This window comes from Ammospiza caudacuta, chromosome 15 (genome assembly GCF_027887145.1).
Source record: "Ammospiza caudacuta isolate bAmmCau1 chromosome 15, bAmmCau1.pri, whole genome shotgun sequence".
Classification (NCBI taxonomy): Eukaryota; Metazoa; Chordata; class Aves; order Passeriformes; family Passerellidae; genus Ammospiza; species Ammospiza caudacuta.
In genome coordinates this window covers 15,291,182-15,317,522 of record NC_080607.1, presented here as the reverse complement: position 1 = coordinate 15,317,522, position 26,341 = coordinate 15,291,182, and the positions used below count along the sequence as shown (strand labels likewise).

The following is a 26,341-nucleotide window of genomic DNA, read 5'->3' as shown; positions in this document are numbered from 1 at the left end:
CTGGACTGTTGGAGATGAGTGGGTGCTTCCCAGCTCTCAGGGCAGTGCTGGGCTTTGCTGGCCTGGGAAAGGCTGCCTGGCCAAGGGCTGGCTGAACTCAAAGCGGAATTGCTGGTGAGGAGTAGCCTGGATTCAGAGAGGCTGTGCTGGGGCTGTTTCTGGGTAAGGTTAATGTGGTTACAACACGGACTTGGCTAATCAGTGAAGGAGCAAGTCCTTGTTGCAAGCACATTGGGAAAAGCAGTTCTTGCCTGTTTCTACCTGGCTGTTTAATGAATATTGTCAGAGCAGGCTCAGCCCTGGCTGCCAGTGAGGCTGAGTGAGCCTGGCTCATGCTGGGCTGGGTCCGGCAGGGCTGGAAGCTGCAGAGAACAGCTCAGTGCTCCCTGCACAAAGGAACACAGAGACAGACCCAAGTTAAAAGGGCTCCTTGGTTCTGGCACCACACTGCCAAAAATGTCTGACCTTTCTCTGTGCAGGTGTCCTGGTTCCTCCAGTGCTGTAGGAGATGTTAACGAGCCCATTCTGTGAAGAGCTTTGGAATTTGAGAGTGAAGATGCTCTTGGAGCATCGCTGCCCTGCTGACATTGCCTTCACCAGAAATAGTTCTTCCTTCTCCCATTCTCATGTTTCCTTCCCATTTTCTCTCCCCTGTGATTTACCAGTGTACATTTGTACTTCATTCCATGAAGCAAAACAAGCCAAGATCCTCCAACCCCTTCTGCTTTACAGCTTCCCTTCCCTGGTTATCTTGCTAACCCTGCTGTGCTCCATGCTCTGCTCAGTTTTCATTCTTCTGACCCAGTTTGGATATAGTAATCCAGTTTCAGTGCCTTGAACAAGGGCATTAGTATTTCCTTTTTCACAGCCATGGTGTAGCTCTCACTTAGCCTCCTGCTCTGTGAACTCGCCAAAATTGTGGAAACAAAGCAAACAAGCATAACCTAAAATTGTATTCCCCGTTCTGAATGTGTTTGTTCTCACATTCATTGTTTGTTTGAGGAGAGAAAATAGCTGTGCATCAACCTATGCAAGAGCAGCGCTGCACAGAAATAGCTGATGTGAACTGTAAAAATGTGACTTTTTTGCAAGTGGGGTGAATGCTTTGCCTGGGCTCCAGTCCCCTCAGTCAGATCCTGCTGAGCTCCATTTGCAACGGTGAGCTTCAAAACAGCAAAGAAGCAGGGAAAAAAACCTCAGCTCTTCCTTCAGGCTGAGAGATTGTGACTTCCAAGTGGCTGGGATGCAAAGATGCAAATAGGTCTGCTTTGGAGAAATGATATTTAATGGTCGTAGGAAACCAAAATCTGCATCCACGTCAGGCTGCCTTGGGGTTTCCTAAACACATTTACAGGCAGATGTACCCAGAGGCATTTGGAACATGGGAGTGTTCTGAGAAATCCCTTTTGCATGCATGCTCATGTTTTACAAATTCCTCTTACACTGTGGAGGGAGAGCCCAGCAGGAGTGGGATGTCACTGGGATTTCCTACAGACAGAAAATTGGACCAAGATCCCTTTGAGGGCTTCCTAAAAAGAGAGATCTTAACTGGCTGATCCAAGAAAAACTGGTGACAGTGGGTAGCTTGCTATCTCCCAGGCCCTTGGCACGTGTCCATCTGCCTCCTCCCTGTTCCTAGACCTTGGAAAAGATTAAGGGCTTAAATCCTGAGCCCTGTGTACATGACCTGCCGGTGTACAGGCTAAAGGTGCATGTGTAGCTGTCCTTGCAGGTCTCTCTGTCCCTGTCACTACACCTGTGCCGTTCAGGAAGCCTGCAGTGACATTTGGATGTAGATTAGCCCGGATCACACAGCGTTTTTAAATCATCAAAACTGTGCCTGTGGCATAATTTAGAGGCAGTTGTCACACAGGAACTGAAGTAGATGGCACAGGTCAGAGCTGGCAAGGGGAAGGAGCAGTGCTGTGGTGAGGGAATGTGCAGGACTGTGCTGTTTTACAGCTGAAGACAAACCCTGAGTTCTGTACAGTCCTGCAGACAGGCTTTATTGTTAAAAATCAATTATGCTTTCATGGAAATTCCCCAATGACTGTGTTCACTTGCAATTTTCCAGGTAAAACGAGGCTCAGCCACAGTACCCAGCAAAGCCCGGGCTGTTACAGAGCTGTCAGCCCCTAACTGAAATAAATTATTATATTCAAGTGAATCAGATATGCCCAGTAGCATTTGGGTATGTGAGCATCTACCTAATTCTGTGTGCATTTCCATTAAATACACAGTCAGTGAAGTCTTAAAAACCACAAATCAGTCTAGTTTTCCTAAATAAGACCCCAGTGCTTATAAATTGAAATGGGCTTTCTGCCTCTTGTTGCATGTCCCGGTGACAACCTTTGCCATGAACAATGAATTTAGATTAAGAATGTTAGGTTGGGAGGTAACAATAACAAACAGAGCACAAGGAGAAACAATATTCATTCTTCCCATCCTGTTACAGCCTTGTGCTGAACTCACCACAGTAATTATTCCAGGGCTTTGCTGTAGACACACAGGTTAACCATGATGAGGGAATTATTTACACCTGGATGTGCCTTTGGAGATGGATCCCCACCTCAGTGCAAAGCCTGTCCAGTGGAGCTGAGGATGTGGGATGCTCACACAGTTTAATTCTGTGAGAGATGGGGGGGATCCCCACTCCCAGTGCAGATTCCCTGGGAGCACTGGGGCTTTCCCAGCACAGCATCTCTGAGTGCCTGGAGGCCCTTCCAGTGCCGGGCCAGGGAACACAGGAAACACCTCCTGCTCTCTTGTGGATGCTCAAGTTTTGTTCTTTATTTTGTCACCTCTTTCATCTAAAATGAAAGCTATTTCTCGCTTTATGAGAAAACAATAATTCCTCATGTCTTAATGAAAAAAGCATCAGCCTGTTCTGTGATGTCTGGTAAGCCTTTACACCAGTGTAGCACAAGACAGAAAGGATGAGATACCTTTGAGACTGCCAAACAGATAGAGATACAGAGATGTATATGTATAAATACCAAATATAGATGTGCATATTGCTGGATCCAAAGCACAGATAGATGCTGATGCCAGGGAAACAGTCATCAATCATCTCCAAGTCTCTACTCACAGATAAATTGTGGTTTATATGAATTATTCCATTACATCGTGTGGGTATATATGCATTGATTTAAAAAAAAAAAAGTCATCTTCTTGATAGAAGTCTCTTCCTAATAGACCCCATTAATCAAAACCTAAATTTACAGTGCCTTTTGTTTTGTGTATTTCCTTTCAGTACATTCATTTTCAAATTATCACTAAATTAATCGTGTACAGAGCTTTAAACTGGCTGCCACGTGGTGAAGCAGTTCTGGTTCCTCTCCATTACACTGACCATTAGTTATTAAGGCACAGTTCAAGGCTCTGTTTAGCCTGATTCTGCCCTGAACCTAATTGGAATCAGCTAGATTCTTCCTTCTAAATGGGTCAGTCACACAGAAAAAGCATCAAATGTAATCTTGAGATTGTGAAATAAAGCAGAGAAAAAGAAAAAAGAAGATAATTTTATTTCTTCTCATTGATACCTGCCTGGTGGTTAAAAGAAGGATTAAAATGAGGTCATTAAACTTTCCTTGGAGACAAAACCCAGACCTCAGTGGTAATGTGATTAATCAAATATAAAAGTGAAGCTGTTCTGAATGAATAACTCATTTTTATAGAATATCTAATTACTGAAATGTCGTCTGCTGCAGAAAAAAAAAGGGGGGGGGGAAATTAATTGCAATAACAATTCAAGAAGATAAAGTTTTTCTGAATTAGGTCTACACAAGAAGCTAAATTGAGTTGATTAAGTAATTTTGGTTTCAGGAACACCCTTGATGGAAGTTAGTGGTAATGAATTTTTCAGACCTCAGAGTTTAAAATTGCCAAAGACCAGTGATTAAAAAAAAAAAAAAAAAAAAAACCAACAAAAAAACAGGAACGATAGTTCCATTACAAATTTCAATTTTTCTGTCATGAAAAAAAAAATGTGGGGGTAGATATTAAAAAATAGTACTTGGTGTAAAATCAAGAATAAGACAAGCTCCTCTCCATGCTGGAGAGTGCAGTCTCAGTCAGCTGCAGCTCCTCACGGGAGGCAGAGGCAGGAGGAGCAGCAGATTCCATGTGCTGGGCATCCCTGCATGGGTTCCACCTGGAGCCCCCTGCCTGTGCAGTGCTCCAGGCTGTCACTCACAGGGTGAGTGGCACATCCGTCCCCAGCACCCAGAGATGCCCAGCCATGCATGGATGTGACACTGACTGGGCATTCGGCTTTCTGGCCTGCTGGTTTGTGCAGCTGGGTTAATGTTATAATTAATATTACAGTATAATTATATTAATAATATCATTTAAATTTTAATTAATATTTAATACCATCTAATATTATCAAAGCACAGACAACCCCCAGCCACGGCAGCGCCCGTCAGCCATCGCTCACTGTCCCCATTTGTCATCAGCCCTCTCATGTGAGCATCTCCAGAGCTGTCTCCTGGCTCAGTGTCTCATTTAACAGGGATTTCTCTCCTCCCCTGTTCAGTCTTTGCAGGATCTAGGGGGAGAAGCCCCAGACCACATCCCCACCCCATGCTTTCCATGGAATTGTGCAGTGGGGAGGAGTTTCCAGGCAGGTGTGAGCTCCCTGTGTGCAGGGAGGTGTGACAGGGCCACGTGGCACTGGCAGGATCTCTGCAGGCAGAGGAGATGCAGAGGGAAATGCCCAGAAATGCCCTTGTTACTCTCTGCTGGGCTGCCATGGAAATCACCCTGGGCTGCACCACCAGATCCGAGTGTGGGGATCAGATGCTGTTCCCATCATCTCTGCTGTATCACTCAGGCTACAATTTTAATGAGAAATCAGACATTGATGCTCCTCTATCACATACCTACCCATGTTTTTTGTCTGACATTTTTCCACCTGTAGCATTTCCCTCCAATTTGAATGGTTTCTTGTAGATGTTGTGCCTCTTTCTGCTTTTTGGTTATATACAAAATATATATATGTAATTCTCCTCCTCAACCCAGAGCTGGCCTTGGAAAGCCTCATTCAGTTGTCTGAATTCAGACACCCAGCACCATCATGGTTAGGCTGGATATCCACACAGCCCTGGCATGTCCCAGGCAAACACCCATTTGTGCTGGATTACTTCATTATCTCTCAAATCCTCAGCATCTCAGGCATGGGTGTGAGGCTGAGAAATTTAAATACATTCTATGACTCCGTTATTGGAAAGCACTGAAATAAATCCCCTCCTGGGGTTGGCTGACTTCCTTGGGTCGGCAGGTTTTTAATTCTTCAATATTCTTTTGCTTTAAAAACAGTTGCTTCTGAGGGCTGTCATTTTAAGAGGATATATATCTGGAACTTCATTAAGTACATTTCACTTAGGAAATCTTTAGTGACATGCTGTGGGGGAAGAAAAAGGGAGATTTAGCAAAGGATTTGGGAGTGCTGTGAGTTTTCTCTTATCAAATCTTTCTAACTGTCCAGGATGTCTTAAAGCTTCCCAGTTGTAGAAGAAAGGGTCACACCACAGAGAGCAGCCAGTTAAAATCAGAGAATGGGTGAAAGGTTTACAAAGTTTTTTCGGAATAGTGCAATAACAGGTTTTGATTGCTAAAAAATAAAAAAGAAGAAATAATAGTCTTTTCTTTCCTGAATTTACAACCCATCTTTTCTTTGACCCAGTATCCTGTGTTTCTCACTGCATTCCTCTTGCTCCATTCCACAGGAAATGTTATAAACAAGAATTTCAGCAAGAAGCCTCTTTTTCCTGGCAAGGCTGATTAATGACTCAGTATTTAATGTAGTCTTTTCTGTTACAGCTCTGAGTTACTGTAAACAGACAGGCATTTCTCTGGAATGCCAGATTCTCACCTAGGTGAAGGTGGCAGAGAGCTGGGCTAGGTGACCTGTACAGGCCCCTTCCAACACAAACCATTCTGTAATTCTGAGATTTTAGGCACTGCATCCTTTCCTGTGGGAGCCCTGGCACGAATCTCCTGTGAGTGCAGGTTCTCACTCCACTGGCAGACACTGCCATAATATTTTAAGCATCAGTAAGGACATACAGAAATGGCCATTGTGTCACAAGTGCAGAAGATCATGTCTTTAAACTGCAGAATAAACCACATTTTCAGAATAAGGCACCTCCTTCAGTGTCTTTCTCCTGCAAGACTGCTCCATCCAGTCAGAACCCCTTTTTTTGGCCAGAACAGAGGGTCTTCAGTGCCTGATGATCTTCCAATCTACTCATTAAAAAAACCCCCAACCCCCCTGTGAGTTAATTCTGTGACTAATGTGGAAATAACAGAGATTCAGATTGCAGTGCAGAGGAAGTTTGAGCAGGAATCAGTGTGCAGAAGGGCTGAGCTGTGCTGCACAGGAAACTTGTTAAAAATCTCAATACCAGGATTATAGCATATGTAAAAATCAGTTTCAGTACTCTCATAATTCTTTCTTTCCCAAATACCCATCTTGAGATCCCAGAGGCACATGAGCAGCTTTCATATGCCTTAAAATCTGAAAAAAAATTAAATTAAAAACTCATTATGGGGAATGGGCAGTTAATAAGAAAATCCTAAACCAGACTTATCAGCTTAAGGCCCTTCTTTATGAAACTTTATTACAGGTGCCTGAATTGAAACATCCCCTCCCAGACACATCTCACCAAGAGACACAGAGCCAGACCTGTGGAGTACATTTTGCTCACTTAGGAGCTGAGCTCTCTCACTCAATTTTTGCTGCTCTGGTTTACATGTAAATCAGGGAAATCTTGTTTTTCATACTGTTGTTCAAAGCAGCGTGGTTTTTTGCTGCTTTGCAGTTTGCAGGAGAGGGAAATGCGAGGCCTGACGTGCCAACAAATGAATTGATTGCATCCTCTTTTTAGGGAGCTGATTGTTTCAGAGAGTAAAAGTACATTGGAAAGCTCCCTTGTGCCATGGTTATATACACAATATCCTAATTCTTCTATGATATATCCTAATTTTCCTCCTCAACCCAGAGCTGGTCTTGGAGAGCCAGCAGGGGGGATGCAGGGGGCACTGCTTTGGCAATTCCAGGTCAGGGTATCACATACCTATCCACATTTCTTGTGTGACATTTTTCCACCTGTAGCATTTCCCCCAAATTTCCGTGGTTTCTTGTAGATGTTGTGCCTCTTTCTGCTTTTTGTTTCTATACAAAATACCCTAATTCTCCTCCTTAACCCAGAGCTGGCCTTGGAGAGCCTCATTAAGCCATGGTGGTTCAGTTTGAGCTGGTGGAGCCTCCCAGCTGGGAAGCAGAACAAGTTTCTTCTGGCTTGTTTCACCCCAGCCCATACCAACCAGTTTGGGCTCCCAGTGGAGCTCAGAGCCTGGGATCAGCTCATCCCATCCCTGCCAGCCTTCCTGGGGCTTTTCCTGGCAGCTCAGCCAGGATCACAGGGCTCTGTGGCAATGCGCTGGGGAGATCAATAGGCTAATCCAGGCTGACCTGATGGATTTATCCAGTAACACATGAATTAATGATTTTCTCAGCATTCTGCCCCAGCGCAGGGCACGGCTCCAGCCCCTTCTGCAGCTGCCTCAGGAGACACACAAGTCACTTCAGCCTTTGCTTCTGCAGCTGAAGGGAAGCATAGGGCTGTCAAGCACTGTGGAGTTATGATGTATCTGTTCAAAACTGTTCTGTTATATAAATGTATGTATATAAGGGGTTTTTTTTTAAGAATGAGGCTTTGTAGGCAGTTCCAGCTGTTTTAAAATCTATGTCTCTATTTTAAAGAGAGCATTGCTAATTACACCTGACAATCAAATAGTCTGCAGAAAAGTATCAGCCACCTTTTCCTGCTGTTCATTCCGTGGGCAAGAAACAAAGGTATGTTAGACAAGAGAGCAAATGAAATGTTCAAAGGATCATTGTCTAAAACTGAAAAATAAAGGGCTGTGCTATCAGATCAGAATTTTAATGTATATTGTTTCCACTGGTTCCTGACATAAAATCTTTCATTGTTGGGTATCACCATTTTTAAAGGTCACTGTTGCAAAGGCTACATCATTTAGAGGAGATGAGATCCCATTTTGGATAAATTCACAATTTTTGTTCCTAACAAGGAGATAGTATCAGGATTTGAATGTACAAGAGTGTCGGTTTACGGATTAAAGGCTTTTGTGTTCTGGAAACCACACTATGCCAGATTTCATGAGTTTCAGTGAGATGTGCAAGTCCCCAAAGTCAAGTAGGTTGATTAAAGTGGTTCTTTATAGCCTTTGAAATAGAGATAAAGTACAACTTTCCTACACGGGTTAATGTAGAATTTTTTTTTTTCTTGACAAGGCTATATGCCTTGCAAGGACATAATTTAATCTCTTTTTAAACCTTTCATATGAACATTGTAAAAAGCTCCTTTGTGTTGTAATGCATTTTTATAAAATATCTAAATTTCTATGCAAACTTCAGACCTCATTTCTTAAGATATATTTATTTGGAAATGGTTATCTTGCAGCAGAATGGTGTCTTGTGTCATCATTTCTGCAGCATCTTTTCATACTATCAAAAGAATGTAACATCTGATAATGAAAAAAAATTAGTGCTCTTTGTTAGATATGCAAACTACTTTTTTTTTTTTTCAATATCCTTTTACTATTATGTGCTCTGAACTCCTGGCAAGTACTCAAAGAGTCTTTGAACGAAGGTGAAACCCACATGTTCCTTCCTCACACGGAGTCTGAAGTAAGAGCGTTTTCTTTTGCTGCTTCTGAAGGAGAGGGTATTGCTTTATTCTCCTCTGCTGCAGCTTTGTCTTCATATTCAGGGAGTAAAATTTGTATGTTGATCCAGAGTTAGTCATTACTTGAGATTTTGAAAAAATGACACCAAAGAGTAAAGCCAGGGGCTGTCACCTGTGGTAGGTAGGAGGTTGTCCATGCTCCAGCCTGAGATCAGCTTCACAAGTGCCAAACTTCAGGGCTTGCTGTTGTTTTTCAAACCCTTCCAAAGAGAAATAAACCAGCGCATGGAGACCACGCTGAGCACCACTGGAGCTTCCTGCACAAACTCCTGTGAGCAGGTGGGTGCCTTGTGTGCAGCACAGCCTGCTCAGAGCTGAGAGGGCTCCTCTGCAGGCAGGGGAACTGCTGTAGTGGCACAAACTGCTGAGGACAAAGGCACAACCTCCAAAGCATCTTGTCAGAGCTGGTGAGCTCATTGTCATGCACTTCCTTGGGTGGGCTGGGCAGGGCTGAGCCCTGCCTGAGCACCACCAGGTGATGCCTGCAGCCCAGGCATCCCTTTGAGAGGGAGCTGGGTGTGAATGCATGGATGGGCTGTCGAGGAGATCCACGTGGATGTGAAGCTGAAGCAGTGCATGGGATTTTGTGGCCATGAACCTGGAAAAACAACAGCCCAGAGGTTTATGGAGGGGCTGCTAGCTGGTGGAATGCAGAGCAGCCTCAAAAAGCAGTGAGGACATCAGTGGTGATCACTGGAGACCTCACCGGAGTGAGTAGTTTAATAAAACCAGAAATGAGCATCTCAAAGCCTGGCTTTCAAAATAAGGCAGAATTTACAGGGGTTTTGTGGGGATTTGAGCAAGCTCATGGTCTCCTTTGCACACAGTGGAGGGAGACCCTGGCAGTCCCTATGTGACTGTCACAGCAGCTGAGAGCTGGGATAACTCACAGCCCAGCACAGCCATCCCCACAGAAAACTATATTGGAAATTAAAGGTCACAGAATTGATAGTAAGGCTTAAGAAAACAGCAATTAGTCTGCTAGGAAGAAAAGCTAAATTACCAGTAGTAGGAGTAGAGGGGAGGGGGGGAAAGAGCATTATTGATCTAAATATCAAGTTGGCAGATACACAGAGTACAATCTAGAAGTTTTTTACACCTCTGGGCTCATTCAACCCACACAATAAAAAATGCAGGCCTATAAAGATGGAATAAGAAGCAATCAATTAGGATGGCATTTGCTTGTTTCCGTGCTGCAGTTGGGCAGGCACATCACAGTTAATGATTTATTAGGAGATTTTCTCCTTCCCCCCCCCCCCATTTTACACAGACTGCTGCCACCAGACCACAGTTGTTTATTAATTTTTCCTGCTTTTCAAGAATCTTTGTTGGCAGAAAAGGCAAACCCTTGCCTGGGGTGCCAGCCTGGGGTTGGGGGGATGCCCTGAGGTGTGAGGAGCTGTGGGTTTGATTCAAACAGTGGAGCCCCCTGAGTGCTGGGATCCCTGGCTGCACATCACCTCATCTCCTAATGGGGCAGGCTGGCAGCAGGAACTGGGGAGGGATGGGACCCCCCACCACCCCATGCACTCTCATTTCAGTTTCTACCAGCCCAATGGACCTGGAGAGAAGATCAAGCACTTTGCAGCAGTCATACCTGTCTGGGGAGGGGCTCAGTGTCCAATAAGAGCGCTGAGATGCCCTTATTCTTCTGTTAATCCATAGCTATAGGTCGTGGAACACTGCTTGTCCAGGCAATTCAGCCTTCATAAACCACTGCTGCCTGGAACAAATGTTGGGTCATCATTGGAGGCAACAGAAAGATCTTTCCTGCAGACATTCCTCTGAACAAGTCTTTGCCTTTGCAGCTTTTTAGCAAAACCAGCCAGGGAAAGAAGTAAGAACATTTGAAAAAAATGGAATTCCCTTTAGAAGGAAGCCTGAATAATTATCCTTGCGTTCATCTGTCTCAGTCCCACACCTCCCTAGGAGTGGCTGCAGTAGCTAATTGGTTTTACTCAGCTGTGCATGGCTTCACTGCCCAGACTCCAGATTTATTGCACAAAGTCAAGTCATGGTGTGAATTCATCATTTGTCCCCCACATCAATCCCTTTCTCCTCTGCAGTGATATTTGTCTGTGTGTTTATGTGCTGTCAGGTCCAAATGACATGAAAGACAAATTCTGGGATTAACCAATTTTAGTATCAACCCAAAAATCGGAATGAATTATTTCCTTTTCAGCAAGGCATAACTTCAGAGGGGCCAGCTCAAGGGGAGTGGGAGAAGGAGTTTTGCAAGCACAGGCATTTATAGGAGGGGAAGAAAAAATACCCCTCAGAATTTAAGAACATGCCAGTTTCAGAACAAATCCCTATCTGAGAAGGGAAGTGTGTAACAATCAGCCAGAGAAATCATTATGAGTGGTCTTTAAAATTTTTCTGGAAATCAAGGACTTCAAATGCAACAATTGAAAGTGAGGCTAAATGAAATACAGGGGAATATGAATAAAGGCTACAGGTATCGGTCAAGCACTGCTTTATCAATCTTGTGTTTACTCCAGCAGCTCCTCTGTTGCCCATTGTTTTATCTTGTTTGAATAGATATGCTTCTCTTTATTTGAAAATCAATTGTAATCTTATGAAAGAGAACTTAGAGCAGAGGGAATGCTGGAAAGCAGCATAGTGAAAGATGTTCATTATCCTGAATTACTCCAGGGTAGGGAGGGAATGACATTAAAGAAGTGTGGGTAGCTTTGAGCTGCCATCCTTCCTTTAGCAGGTGTAATTTAATGTCATTACTTAATTTTATTAAAGGTAAAGACAATTGTGGACAATACACATTACAGCATTTACCTATAATAATGATAGTGGGGGAGTGAGAGAGGGAGGAAAGGCAGACTCCAGTTTGAATTCCCTGTAGCTGCTGATCTGTAGCTGATGAAAATTACTCTTTTCTTCATGGCACATCTCTCCAAGATTTGCTTTTTACCCTGAATAGCTTTGGATGGCTCCTTTGATTCCAGTGAAGGTGCTCTGTTCTCCTCAGAATAATACTTTGCTTTATAAGCACAGTAAGCAGTATCCACTCTCAATTCTGCTTAGGACTGATAATTTCCTAACTGTACCTGACAGAGGTCAACAACAAGGGGATGAACCCCTGGATTGCCCAGGATGTGCTGAGCACTGTGGTATTCACCCCAGGGAAAAGCTTTATAGGCTGCTGTGATCTTCCTCCAGGCTTTACATTGGCATGTGCTTGTGTATTTATATTTTTAATATAACATTATGTTTTAAAATGTGTAAGCTCTGTCACTGTGGGCTGAAAATAGATGTTGTGATGGCTGCTAGAGGAGCTGCTGTAAAATCAGTGTGGGGCTTTTCCATGTGACCCAAACTCATTGGCAGCACCTGGGCTGTGACCTACTGAAGATGTTCAGGGATCATTTAGGACTGGCCCTCTTAAATGGGTTAAATGCAGCTGATGGTTTGTTCTTGATGACTTCATTCTGTTTGGTTCTGCAGGGCATAAGCCCAGGATTGACAGATGAAATCTGTGGTCCTGAGTTGAAGATTTGAGGTGGTTTCACAGAGTGTTTAACTCCTTTGGAATTACAGAATGATACCTTGTTGTCAGCAGTGCAGCCTAAAAGAGACTGGGGGCTCATCAGCTTGTCACTGCTGCCATGCCATACAACATTAATTTAATGTAATGGGCAATAACTAGTGTGGATTTAGGAAGAGATGATCCTGTTTAACTAATCTGCTTCAGTTCAGACAGGGTTGATAGTAGAGTGTACAGATGACATAATCTAATGGATTTTTCAAGAGGCTTTTGATAAATTTCCATATATTTCCCTTGCTTAAGCTGTGCGCCGCAGAGACTCCAAATTGGGCAAGAGAATGGGTAAAGAACAAGTGAAATCAGGGGAAATAAAGAGAAAAGAAGAGCTGTAGCATGTAGCAGAATAAGAATTATCCTGCAGCTTCCCACTGTTCTTCCCCACCTCTCTGCATGGCTGGAAAGAGATGCCATCTGCATTCACTAATGAAAACTTGTTTAGGACAGGTGCATAGCAGAAAAGAGGGCAAGATGCCATTCAGGATACCACTAAAGGGCAAATTTAAATTCACATTAGCATAAGGCAGATTGAATATTTTTGCTGTCAGCAGTGAAATAATATATACTAAACACAAGCATCCGTACCGGAGAGATGCCAAAGGACAGGGATGGGTTAGGAGGGGAAACGGACTCTTGTGCTAACAAAGGAATGATTTATTATCATTCACACAACCTGGCATTTGTGCACACCAAAGGCCAGATTTTAGAAGTGCTCAGCTCCTGCAGTTTGGGGCCAGAATTTCAGTTGCAGACTCGGAGCCAGCCGCTCCCGGCGTTTCCCCAGTGTTTAATTTGCCATATGTCAATCACAGTGTTGATTTGCAAGTGCTGCTAATAGGCAGTGCTGAGACATGAGGACAGTTGAAAATTTGGGGAATGTGTCTTGCTGGCAGCTTTTGAGCCCCAAACACTGGAAGGATTCACAGGCCAGGATCCCTGATCAGCCATGAGATAAATCAGGGACTGGAAAGCAGGAAAGAATGCAGTTAATGTGTCAGGATGTGCCTGAACGGGACATGCTCCATGAAATCAGTGCTAAATGAGAGAATTAAGCACCAGGAAAGGCTGTAGCAAAATCACAAGAAACACTTCAAATAATGAGACAAAATCAGGGGCAAGAAAGAAATAAAATGAAGTAAAATCACTGAAGAGGCAATAAAATGCCATCATTGAAATCTGAGTGAGGCAAAATACCTTGGGATAAACGGAGATAGTCATGCTAAATATTCAGACATTTCAGTATGCCATTTTCCCCTGCTGTTGACAATTAACTCTCTGGTTGCTGTAATTAAGCAAGAATATCAAGAATATTTTTTGTTGGATTCCTTGGAGCACTTGCTGAATCTTGTGCAGTGGCTGTGCCATAGAGGGTTTGTTCTTCTTTAGGCTGAAAGATGAAGTTAGGCTTTTGGGAAATGCTCCAAGGAAAAAAATAGGAAAAGTCTTGCCTGTTCCTCATAATAAACCGGAGGACCAAGCTGTGGATCTTCCTCGAGATGTGATTTCAGAAATCAAGGAAGCAGCTCAGAAAGCAATTCTGCAAATCCAACCTATGGGAATCCCAGAGGACATTTATACAGAAGTAAAGCAGGGAATATCTGAGCCATTCACCTCTTTCACAGATTGCTTTACTCAAGCAGTGGAAAGGCAGTGCAGTGTTCTCTTGGGGGTCAGCACCTGTCAGCACAGAAAGTCTAAAATCCTCAGTAACCAGGGTTCCAACAGAAAAGCAGAATTGAGAAAGTGTTGCTCATTACAGATGGTCCTCTTCACAGGACTGGCATCCCAATGGGCATGGTGATGGAGGAAGAGGGGAGGGAGGTGTGAGGGTGGACAGAAAGCTCCCTCCATGACCACTCCTGTCTTTCTTTGCAGTACTCAGGAGAAGTGCCTGAGAACAGAGTGGAGGTCGTGGTGGCAAACCTGACGGTGTGAGGATGGACAGAAAGCTCCCTCCATGACCACCCCTCTCTTTCCTTTGCAGTACTCAGGAGAGGTGCCTGAGAACAGAGTGGAGGTCGTGGTGGCAAACCTGACGGTGCTGGACCGGGACCAGCCGCACTCTCCCAACTGGAACGCCATCTACCGCATCATCAGCGGGGACCCCTCGGGCCACTTCACCATCCGCACAGACCCCGTCACCAACGAGGGCATGGTCACCGTGGTGAAGGTGAGGGGGAGCCAGAGACACTGTGTTTGTCACCCTACAGCTGCAGGGATGGCCAGGAGCCTGCAGTTGTTCGTGCCTTCCCTGGCTGGAAGTGCGAGTGTTTGGATCTGTTGTTCCCCATCTCTCTGTGTGTAGGAGGCCTGAGTACTCTCCAGCATATGGCTCTGGTTCTGGGTTTTCTGGGTTTCCCAGCTCAGCCCAGCCCACTGTAAGCTTTCAGAAAGCCTCACATGCTGAAGGGATTCCCAGCACCAGAGCCTGACCTCCACCTCCTGCTTCTCCTGAGATCTGAGCTCTGTAAGAGGGAATGAGCCTGGGCTGGGCAGCCTTGCCCCTCTTGAGCCAGGAAAGCCCCTGTTTGCTGTGGATCAAGGGCACTGTTTCACTGTCTGGGTCAGTCAAGTTGTTCTCTGTGAAAGCAGGGAGTGTCGGAGACCTCAGGAGGAGTGAGTTTTCTGGTAACAGAAGGGAAGGAAATTTTCCTTTTGACTGAGTTGTTTGGCAGCAAAACTGCTGGAGGGATTTTCCTTTTCCTGGTATTGAGTGATAAACACACAGTATAGGACAGGTCCTCCATTCAGGACAGCTCCACTCAAAGCCACCCCCAGGTGGATCAGCAGAAGATCTTGTCTAAAGAGTTCCAAGAAATCAAACCAGAAATATCCACCATTCTTCCCTCCATGTGCTGATAGAGCTGGAAGCCTCAAGATACCTGCAGCAAGTGCCAAATTGTGTTTCCTTCCTTGCCTCCATGTTTCCAAAGAACATGACTCTATCTTCATTGGAGCATTTGCTTCTCTTGCAGTTGTGAGGCCAGTGAGTGTTTCTGCAGTCATTACACACAGCCAGGACACCACTGGATCCCTCAGCATTCACTGAAGCTCTTCCCAGATAAGATGCCTGTGGGTGCTCCCTCTGACTACAAAAACCAGCAGGGACATCACACAGAGGCTGTTGAGATGTGCAGGAGCTGCACAACACACACTGTGCACTGCACATGGGAAGGATTAATGGGGTGGATAAAGGCAGCACCTTCTGACAAGTCTGGCCTTCCCTCACAAAAAGTTTTAATCAACAACACAGGTAGAAATGCTAAGTTTAAAGAGCAGCATAATTCAAGGATAGCTCTGTGTTGAGCCCTGTTTGCTTGTTATTATCTAAACAAGCTGCAGTGATTCCTAATGTGCAGTTTGTGTCTTAGGAGAGGTGGCATCAGTGAGGTCACATTTGCAGGAACGTGTGAGCCTGTCCTGTTCCCTGACCCCTGGCTATGTGTGTGTGTCTGCAGATGCTGCTCTGCTGAAACTTCAAGGGACACACCATCCTACCTGCCAGATGGTATTTCAGCAGGGTCCTCTCATTTATCACTTTTTATTGCTCTGTGATGATGGTTGACACCCTTACTATGAAACCTCTTCAAGCTTAGACATGTGTATATGGTTGCATGTATGTGTGTAAGCATACACATATCCAAATCTATATTTTCTGCTTAAACAGAAAACATTCAACGAAGAAAAGTGCAAAAATTTAACTTCCACTGACATCAGCAGCCAGTCTGAAATTGAAATGCCAACATTTCCACTGCAAGTAGGGGAGGACCCCTTATTTTTAATCTTGCAAAGTGTCAGGACAGTAGTTTAAAGGCACATCAAAGTGAACAACAGGGGATTTGCATGATCAACACTGCTGCACAAGGACTTGTGCATAATGAACCCTCCCTTATTCACAACTTGCAGGCAGAAAGCAGGGCAGATTTGTCAAGACACCATTGATGCTGGTGTTGATTTTCCACTGCTGTGTAACCCACAGTGATCACAAAGCAGAGAACCACATGAAAATCCCATCTGTCTCATCAAGCTGAGCTCAGAGCTTGAAATTGCATTGGATGTCTTCACTACATCACCTCACCTGATCCCCCTGGGCACAGGGTTCCCTACCCTGTCTGGGTGGGAGGCTTTTTGGTGTATTTTCAGCAAGGAGAATGAGTGAAATTGCTTGTGATTAAATTTTCATGGTGAAGAAGGGAAGACTCTTAGGATTCCACCTTCTTTGAAATATTTTGTTCTCTGTTAATAAGTGAATATGTTTAAAGATTTGGGGCATGTATTCTCATCAGACTGGGTGGCCAGTCAGAGCTTGTTCTTTGCTGTATTGGAGCAGTCCCTTGCTGGTTTGATCACTGATGTGGGTTGAAAACACGGGTGAAAAAATTAAAGTCAAGTAATGAACATTTATTTACAGACCCTACATGACTGGATTTTCACGTGGCTCTTCAAAGCCACTCACAGATCACTCCTGCTGCAAGCAAAGGAGTGACAGCAGCAGCACAGGGACAGAGGCTCTGTGCAGAATCTCACCACTTCACCAGCATTTCAGGGGCCTGAAATGGAGGGCCAGAAATCCTTCCAAGCCAGATTTCCCTTTGGAGTTTAGATTATGCTCATGGGGGCCATTTTGAAGCTGCCCTCAGCAAAACCCCATCTGTATGTCCAGTGTGATCACCAAAAGTATAACATTTCCCTTTTCTGTTCTTGCCTTTCCAAACCATTTCCATAACTGTGCAAGACCCTAATCTTCAAAGAAAGCCTTGATCAAGGGCAGAGAGAAACTTCTCACTCAGATGAGACACCGCAGAGTCTGAAGACAATCTCCCAGAGCAGCAGTGGCTGCCCTGTGGCAGCCAGCTAAGTAAAATGTTATTATAAACTCTGCATGGATCAGAGCTGTGAATTTATAATGGAGATGCTGCTGAAGCTTCAGTTATTATTTGCCTCAACTATAACACCAGGCAGATTTGTTCACTTCAGTTAAAAGTACCCCAAGAAAAGGAGGAGACGTGGGAAGCCCTCGGCATTGCTCTGCTGCAGCCAGGTTGGGGGTGCTGCAGAAGGAGGAGGATGTGCAGCAGCTCCAGGGGGTGTTTCACAGCCAGATCACACACCAGACATCCAGCAAGGAGTACCTGCCAAAGTGCTGCTTTTTAATTTCATGTCAAGTGCAAAGTATGCAAGAGTCCCACATGTCCTTGTCCCAGGTGTAGCAGCTCTGTGGGCTTTTTCAGGATCCTGCTGTCATAGAATCAAAGAATCATTTTGGTTGGAAAATACTTCTAGGACCAACCAGCTGTTAAGCTAGCAATGCAAAGTTCACCATGTCCCTAAAACCACGTTAAATGACCAGTGTAGAGCATTTCCAGTGAGATGCATGGAGGTGGAAGGAGTGTGGTGTAAGGAACACTGAGTGCTCTGTGCACCATTATCCTCAGAGGGAGGCAGCTTTAGGGAGCAGAGGTAAGAACAGTTCTGGTATAAATTGCTTATAAAGGTGTGACAGAAGTTCTGCCTTAGGGCTGGACAGTGCCTGCAAGGGGCTGCTGTGCCATGGGGCTCAATAGCCCAAACTGTGAGGACAGCACAGACTCTTGATCTCTTGATTTTACCTTTTTTTTTTTTTTCTTTTACAAAACTATGCGAAATAGGACTTGGTGGACACAGGAGAGATGAGCAGATAAGCTCTGCCTTGCTGACTGAAGTGTGGTGGACACTGTTTGGTGACACTGATGCCTCCTGGACATCCTTTGGGATGCCTGATCCTGGTCCATCTCTGCTCCTTGCATGTTTTTTCTTCAGCCCAAGTTTTGTTGCTACCAGAAGAAAGAGGAAGAAGCTGAGAGAGCAGCCCTGCATTTTTTGGGGGGAAAAGCCCCACTACTTTACATCTGGCCACATCCTAGCAGAGCTGTGTCCTGAGTTGCCCCCATCATTTCCCATGGAGCTGCTCAGCCCCAGCTGCCTCTGAGCCCCGTTGGGTGCAGGGTGGCTGTGGACAGCCTAGCAAACAGAACAGCATAAAAAAAAAAAAGAAGAAAAAAAAAAAGAAAGCTGCAGGAATATAAATTAGAGGGGGTGTGAAAAGAGATTGAGGAAATGCATTAGTCAAATTGTTTCAAGGCCTTGAATAGGGTTTAAATGGGAACTTTTAGCATGCATTGGTTTTGAATGCAGCACAAGTCCGTGAGTCAGCACGGGTGGGTGTACTGGGAATCTTTATGCTTCCTTTTATTTATTAAATGTTGGCCCTGCCTGTCAGGAAGCCATTTAGCATGGGGAACATTTGCACTTCAGTCGAGGAGAGATTCCGCTGCTTTACCTCTTGCCCCTGAAATTTGTTTCTCTCGTGTAGGCTCCTATGATTTGATTTCCCTCCTGACAATACTGGGTTTTAAACAGGACATGGCAGGCAGCTCCTGCTGCTGTAAATCCCTGTCCATGTCGGTGTAGCTGTGGTGTTTCACACCCTGAGTGAGTGCTCTGCAGACTCAGCGCTGGAGAAGGTATTAGGGAGGATGGATATGCTTCTAAATTTATAAATCATGGCAAAGCAGTTTTTAACAAGCAGAGGTGTGATCCTGCATAACTCAAGCCTCCCTGGCAGATGATTAGCGACTTCCCTCATAATAATTAGTGGGATGGTTTAGAAATTATTATTATACTGGGCTCAGTCAGTCGTGCCAGCAAAGGCTTTTCACTCTGCCTGGCTCCTGGGACAGACACATTGTCTTCATGTGTGTGTTCAGCAGAGATCTGTGGCCTCCCAGCAGCAAAACCCAGCTGTAAGAGCTGTAGGCAACCTCCAGAGACCACGAGGTGCCTTGCAGGAGGATGAGAGGTCCCACTGGAAGGACCACCTGCTTAACCTTACCAGGGATTGTTCCTGGCAGCTCCACCTCTGCTTCTAAACTCATTTAAGAGGGAAAATAGAGCCCTTCAGGCTCATGAGTCCACAGAGACTGTCCTGGTTCCACAGTCAGCAGTTTCAGTGCTAATGGCACTGCTAAGTGCTCGTCCCAACCCTCTGAACAGGCTCCACCTGTTGCATTAGAGCAGCCCTGGGTGGGTTTGTTCATTTGATGCTCAGCTCTCACAGGCAGGTTGTCTTTTGGAAACCACTTGGCATTGGAAGAAAACACAGGGCAAATGCTCCCTGCTGTTTGCAGTTTTTCCTTTGTGGAATTTTTTTTTAACTACTTGACCCTCCAAAAACTGGATGGCCAAATCCTCCACTGGATTGAAGTTGCCCTGGATTTACACCTTCAAAACAACTGAGCTCAGGAGGAAACAAGATCAGGCAATGACTTTGATATCATCTGTCTTCCAGTCTTGCAGCTCCCAGCCAGAAGGTAGAATTTATTCTCTGCTTGGCTCTACACTTGTTTGTTTGTTTCAGGCAGTGGATTACGAGATGAACAGAGCTTTCATGCTGACAGTGATGGTGTCAAACCAAGCTCCCCTGGCCAGTGGCATCCAGATGTCCTTCCAGTCGACAGCAGGAGTCACCATTTCGGTCACAGATGTCAACGAGGCCCCGTATTTCCCGACCAACCACAAGCTGATCAGGCTGGAGGAAGGGGTGCCCACGGGGACGGTGCTGACCACGTTCTCAGCGGTGGATCCCGACCGCTTCATGCAGCAGGCAGTAAGGTGGGACACCAGGCAGCCTGGGGCTCCCCTGCAGCTGGGGGGGCTCAGCTGCATGAATATATGGGGAGATAAACAGCTGAGAGCTGATTTCCAAAGTGGCTGGTGGGATGTGGATGAGATCTTGGCAGGGAGTGGCACCTGCAGTCGAGCATCTGCAAGCTCACAGCCCCCTGCTCCAGGTAAGGCAGGCTCTGAGCAGCTGGGTCAAGGAGAGCAGACAGAGTTGGATCCTGGGTTACTGGCTTGCTGGGGGGCAGATCACACCTTCAAGTGAGGCAAATTTGTGCATTGTTACAGAGATCAGGGCTTCTTTGTACCCAGTCTTTGGCTCTGCTTCACCCAGGGTGCTCTGACCTGTGTGGTTCATGCACTTCATAAACACAGAGGTTTAGGAAAAGGCATCTTTGTTATTTCTGTTTTAAGGGGGAAAACTGAGGCATAGAAAGGCCTGGGTTTTCAAAAGGAATGGCTGGGATTTTTAATCATGCCTTGTGTTGCTTCCAGAGCATTTAGGTTCAACCTTGCTTAAAAGCGCAGTGCAAGAGGAGCTGTGGCTAGTTCAGAGCAAGGCTGCTGGGGTTACAAACAGCTGCTGGGCAGGCTTTTAAAGTGCCAGATTGTTCAGCGTTGCCTGAGCAGTCAAGCACCCATTCACAGGCCATTGGCACTTGGTCTGTATCTCACCAGTGCTCCCACTGCCTGCTCCCAGCAGGTGCAATTTGTTCCAAACTTCCCTTTTTCTTCAGAGCACCTCCCTAACATAACCTCCCTTAGCTGCTTTCCCTATGAATGGGATTCAGCTGGCAAAACTGTAACCTTGTAAAAGTCAGATTTCCATCCAGTCAGCTTAAGATCACTTTAAATTCGTGCTGTGACCAGGGGGTGTCACTCACTCTGTTTTGTCCCACCTGGGCAGAGCAGGGACTGAACGCAGGGTCCAGGACCCCAGCTCACACACCTTCCCAGCAGGAAATAATTGGCAGAAAAGTGTAGGTGAGAACGAGTCCTTGTGACACTTTCACAACTATTTCAGCTCCCTCTGTGCAGAGAGGAAATGCATTTCCTGATCTTGGATACTTTTACATCCACAGAAATTGTTTTCTTTTTTGCTCGCAGTCTGTAAGAGCTGTGGTATTTTTGGCAAAACCTGAGTATACGACATGACAACGGCAGAGGCCATTTAAACTTGCATCAGTTGTGACATTTTATGTCAGGAAGAGTTTGAAATATTTCACCTGGCACAGAGCTGTCGGGTCTAGAAAATGGTAGTTTATTCACTGCCTCATCTTGTTGTCTTTAGACAGGGATTGTGACTTTGGAGGAAAGAGACCATCCTAACTAACAAGCCCATTTTTCTTACGTTCTTTTTGAAATATTGGCCTTTGAAGGGTCTTTATTTCCCTGATGTCTGTACCAAGGCTGGCATTCAGAGGAGAGAACAACTCATTTGTGATTGAGTACTCCCTCTAACCTGGAGGGGGGTGATCTGTAACCCAAACGAGTTCCTGCTGTAGCTGTCATTGCACAGGGCAGGTGCAGGGTCTGCTGAGGTTTCCTGTGAGTATGACCAGCCAGTTACTTGGGTTGTTTCTTTCTATGGCTTCCAGGATATGCATTTTGTGCATCCACCAGCATTTCCAAACCCCAGTGTTTGGAATCTCTCTCCCTTTGCATCAGGACAGCCAATGCCCAGGCTCTGCAGGAAGCAGTGGGGTGGTTTTGGGGTCCTGTTTTTGTCAGATGTAAAAAAGATATTTTATTTTTTACTTCACAGTTGTCATTGGTGAGTTAGGAAAAAAGATTCCCCAAAAGGCTAAACCTACAGATCCATGATAAGCACTTTGCAGAGCTGATCCAGCTGCTAGAGCCTTGCATACAGATTTCAGTCTCTAAATAGTCTTTGATAAAATAGATATTTTACAAATAGAAGATGAGGAAGCAGGAACATCTCCAGTAATGCACAGCTTGGCATGGGCAGTGTCACACCTCAGGTTATCCTCATTAGCCACAGACACATTCACAAAGCCAGCTTTGAAACTGGATCCCTGGTCATTCAGCAGAGAAAGGGCAGGAGCCTCACAGCAGTGATATTGAAATGAAAACATCCCAAAGAGTCTAGCTCCATGAAATGTAATTCTTTCCTTTGGCAGGAGTTTGTGCAGCTGTGTGTTGCTTTTCTCTTCACATGGATTGACTCAGCTCAGGTTTCCCTTTGAGTTTCTGCTTCAAACAGCCCAATTCTGGAAAGAGATATTCACCAGAAGCCAGTAAAGCTCTCACCAGCATATCTAATGACAAATTATATAAAACTATCAGCAGGTCTGAGTTACCCATAAAAAATTCTCTTTGCTTATTTCAGTAATTTACCCATTTGGCCATTTACTAGCTTCCAGTTGGATAGTTATGGTCCATCTCACTTCAAACAAAACTGGGAGGCAGAAAAGCAAGAAGACAAGCAAGGATGAACTGAACACACTGATCTGGAGAACAGAGGAAAAATTTGCCCAAAAAAACCCCATTTTCTCAGCTGGTTGCATGGGACATGAATAGAACACAGCTGTGAGTTAACTGAGTAGTTGGGAGGTAACTCTGACAGTGTGGTATTCCCAAACTGCTGTTTATTAGTGGTGGAGAGAAAACAGGAATATCTTTGACTTTAAAAAGCTGTTTTCAGAAGGGCAGGGTTGGGAGCAGGGGAAAGGAGGAATCCATCCTCTAATTCAGGCATATGAATGCAATGGTCTTTGCAGACCCCATTTGTGCTCAGCTGCAGAGACCTCAGGAAATGCCCTCTCCTAGCAGCAGGAAACTGGCATGTAAGTGGCACTTAGTGGAAAGAAGAACCTTTAAAACTAAAGTAATTGAAAAATTGAATAATTGTAAAGGTCAAAAACCGGATGCTCAATTAGCATTGTGTTTGTCAACAAAACCAGTTATCCAAAGGTCCTTTGAATCACAGGTCAGGAGTCCAGGAAAAAAAACGTATTTCAAGCAATATTAAGGATATGTCAGTGAAAAGACTGCCATGTATTTATTTCCTTTCTCTGTAGATACTCTAAGCTGTCAGATCCTGCAAACTGGCTGAACATTAATGCCACAAATGGTCAGATCACTACTGCTGCTGTCCTTGATCGAGAGTCAGACTACATTAAGAATAATGTCTACGAGGCCACATTCTTGGCGGCTGACAACGGTGAGCCCAGGCTTCACATTGTTCATGCTTCAATAAGACTCTAATGTGATGCATTAAGAGAAATGATGCCCTGACAGAGTTGTCAGTATAAGTTATCTTTTTCCCAGGTTTTTATGGTCAAAAAATGTGAAAGTGGGACGGGAAATTGCTGGAGTAAATTAAATGTGCACAGTATATGGGGAGTGTTATTAAGGGAAAGGGAGGACAAATGGAAAATTGATTTGGGGAGTTCAGTGTGGCGGTGTAGCCTGAACTTAAAAAAGTGTCAGAGGGATGTGCTCTCCAGGGGCTGCCGAGCACACAGGTCCTGGTAATCCTCCCAAAGGCACTGATCACAGCATTCAGGAAGCCTTCCATCAGGAAACCAGAAATAATTTTATGGGATGGCAGGAGGGTATTAAAAATAAGCCCATCTGTTGAACCTGCGGTGGCTTTCATAAAAGGTGTGTCTGTCACTGGAGCTGGGCTCCTTCTGGCCACTGCCTGCCTGAAATGTGCAGCCATCATCAGATCATCTGGATGCTGCTGTGCTTGTTACCAAGGCCACTCAGGCCAGTCAGATCTCCTGGAGAAGTTCTGTTTGCTGTTCTCATTGAAGATCACTCAGTGCTTTTGGTCCAGTCAGCACTCAGAGCTGCACTGGTCTCACTCAAGGGCAGGCACCCAGTGCTGCTGCTCTGCTTTTCCTAATCCAGGAGGAACTGATGAGTTGTGCTAACCACACCCAAATGTGGCCATGCTGGAATTTCATCCCTCAGTTCCTCCATCTGGAAAAGGCTCAGGAGTTTCCCAGGACAAGGAGAAGGCCTTCCTCCCCCTCACCCACCCTCATTTCCCACTGCAGGGTGCTGCACTCAAACCAGAGCCCTGCTTCAGCAGCACAGTTCAGTCTGGGCTTGGCTGTGAGCACCTCAGTATATTGCTTATAGTCTGCAGGTGCTTCCAGGGCAGTGTTTGTGTGATCCCTCAGGCTGGAGGTGCCCTGGTCATTATGAGCAGATTTGGTGGTGGTTGCAGGGCTAATGAAAACTTCCTCCCTCTGGGGCTCCATGCATCACTTCAGTCATTGCATCCCAGGTCACAGGGGTGAGGGAAACTCATGGAGGAGTTTTAGTGCAGAGGAGCTGTACCAAGAAGTGCATTTTGCCCCTTCTTTGTGCCATGAATGGTAGGACTCACCCCACAGCCCCATCCTGAGATTCCCCTCCGTGAAGGCAGCGAGGACAGGGCAATTCAGAATATTCTCAAATGGATCCAGTGGTGTTCATCTGCAAAAGCCACAGGGCAAAACAGGTCAAATGAGTAGGCCAAGGCTGTTCACAGATGCAGTGGTACAGTTTGAACCTATCAACCTAATCCTCACCATCTGACCTTACAAATTCAGGCACTTGGTGCAGTGTGATGTGGAGTTAACCCCTTTCCCTGGCTGTGATGCTGATGCAGCAGTGCATCAGCACCTCTACATCCATCATTCAGCAGCTCAGAAAGTGAGGGCCTAGATAAATCTCTTTATTCTGAAAAATTAATCTATCACTGGTATATTGCAGCCATTAAAATGCACATAAAGCAACACCTTATTTAAAATTCTGTCTAGAGTGCTTAGGATAACAGCTAAAGTTTCATCTAGGCTAATAGACTCTTACCACATTGCTCCCAAGTTCCAGGTTCTCCAGCATCAAAGAAAAGCTTTGGGTCAAGGGTTTTGCTGGGGATTTTTCTCTCTTTCTTGAAGAAGCAGCAGCATCTTCTTTCCTTGAAGTTCTTTTTGCTGTTCTCAGTACATGATAAAGAAGTTTAGCCAATATTCCTTGGATGTGCTTTCTTTCTCTCCCTGGGCTCCAGTGTAGAGGTGCTGTCTTTAAGAAAAGTCTTGGCTGCAGTGTAAGGAGGGCAAAAAGGGAATCCTGATCAAGAGCATGGCTTTAACCTGCTTTCTGAGGAGAGAGTCCCTTGGATCACAGTGTGTCTTCACAAGAGTGGAGCCTGACAGTGTTTGAACCCCTTGGCCAATTTCAGCCAATCTCCCAGGGAAGCCAAGAGCTTAAATGTGTCATATTCCAGCAGGTTTCAAGAAACAAAGAGCTGAGCATGAAAACTTGGCTTACAACTTGCCGTGGGAATACAGACACTGGCCCCGTGAAAAAGGCAGTGATGGAGAATTCAGCAGTTAAATGTAGATGCAGAAGTTGTATTTTCTTCTTCCTTTTGTCGTTAGTATTTCAGTCTTAATTTCAGGGATCACACCAGCTTCTCCACTGGAGTCAGTGGTGCTATTTTAGTCCTCATCTCCTGAGGATAAAGTCCAAGGATCCTTCACTGCACATCAGCACCTGCTCTGTGTCCTTGCTCTCTCCATATAAGACAGCTGAAATAATTTGAAATGTTCCATAGTTTGTAGGACATGGCCATTAAAACTTTGTTTACTTTTCATTTCTCCTAAAACTGGCCTGGAATTGCACTCGGGAACACAAAGAAACAAAAATACCAGGACTCAGATCCCAACAATACTCAATGGCCCAACAAAAGTGCATTTGTGGGTGCAGCAATTGCAGGTTATTTCAGCCACGTGCCAGTTAGTGCCTCTCAGGACTGAGGGTTTGTGTTCAGTCTGTCTCAGAGGTTACAGTGCTTTTATCCCAGAAGATACTCTGGGTAATGTGAAAGCAGTAAAATCACTTTGCTTGGTCCCAAAAGTCAGTTTTCATGTCCAGCCCCAGTGTCCTGGTGAGCTGTCTGCCTCTCCAGAAGCTTTCAAGGCTGATCAAAAGACATTGTTTTAGAGGGAGACCTACCCCGTACTTATAGGATGAAAGGATGAGAGTCCATGATTGAAGAGCTTATGTAGAAAGCACAAAAAAAGGATTTCCAGGGCTCCTTCAGAGTTTTTGAGGCTCCCTTGAGACATGGAGAAAGGAATGTGGGAAGGAAGGTCTGTGGAAGCAGAAGCCTGATGGGGAAGTGGTTTGTGTAGCTTTGTATCTAGCACTGGGAGGAAGGGCCAGGACTGAAAACACAAACTTTAAAAAGAATTGCTGAAGCCATGCAGGCAGAGGGCAGGCCAACACGGAGCTGCCAGATAAACGTGTGGGGAGAAAAAAGAAAAACACTGTGCCATTTCTGGGAAGGCTGTTCTCTCCTGCCAGGGCAGATACTACTTTGTGTGAG

The 26,341-nt window shown here is 45.2% G+C and overlaps 1 protein-coding gene across 1 annotated transcript in view; it reads left to right on the top strand.

The window, feature by feature from the left end:
* Window positions 1-26,341, top strand: part of CDH4 (cadherin 4) — a 415,329-nt gene that overhangs the window by 378,374 nt on the left and 10,614 nt on the right. Inside the window, exons 9-11 of the mRNA XM_058814611.1 lie at window positions 14,318-14,503; window positions 19,730-19,983; window positions 23,034-23,176. Of these exons, the coding sequence (XP_058670594.1) occupies window positions 14,318-14,503; window positions 19,730-19,983; window positions 23,034-23,176 (583 nt within the window). The remainder of the gene's footprint in view (window positions 1-14,317; window positions 14,504-19,729; window positions 19,984-23,033; window positions 23,177-26,341) is intronic.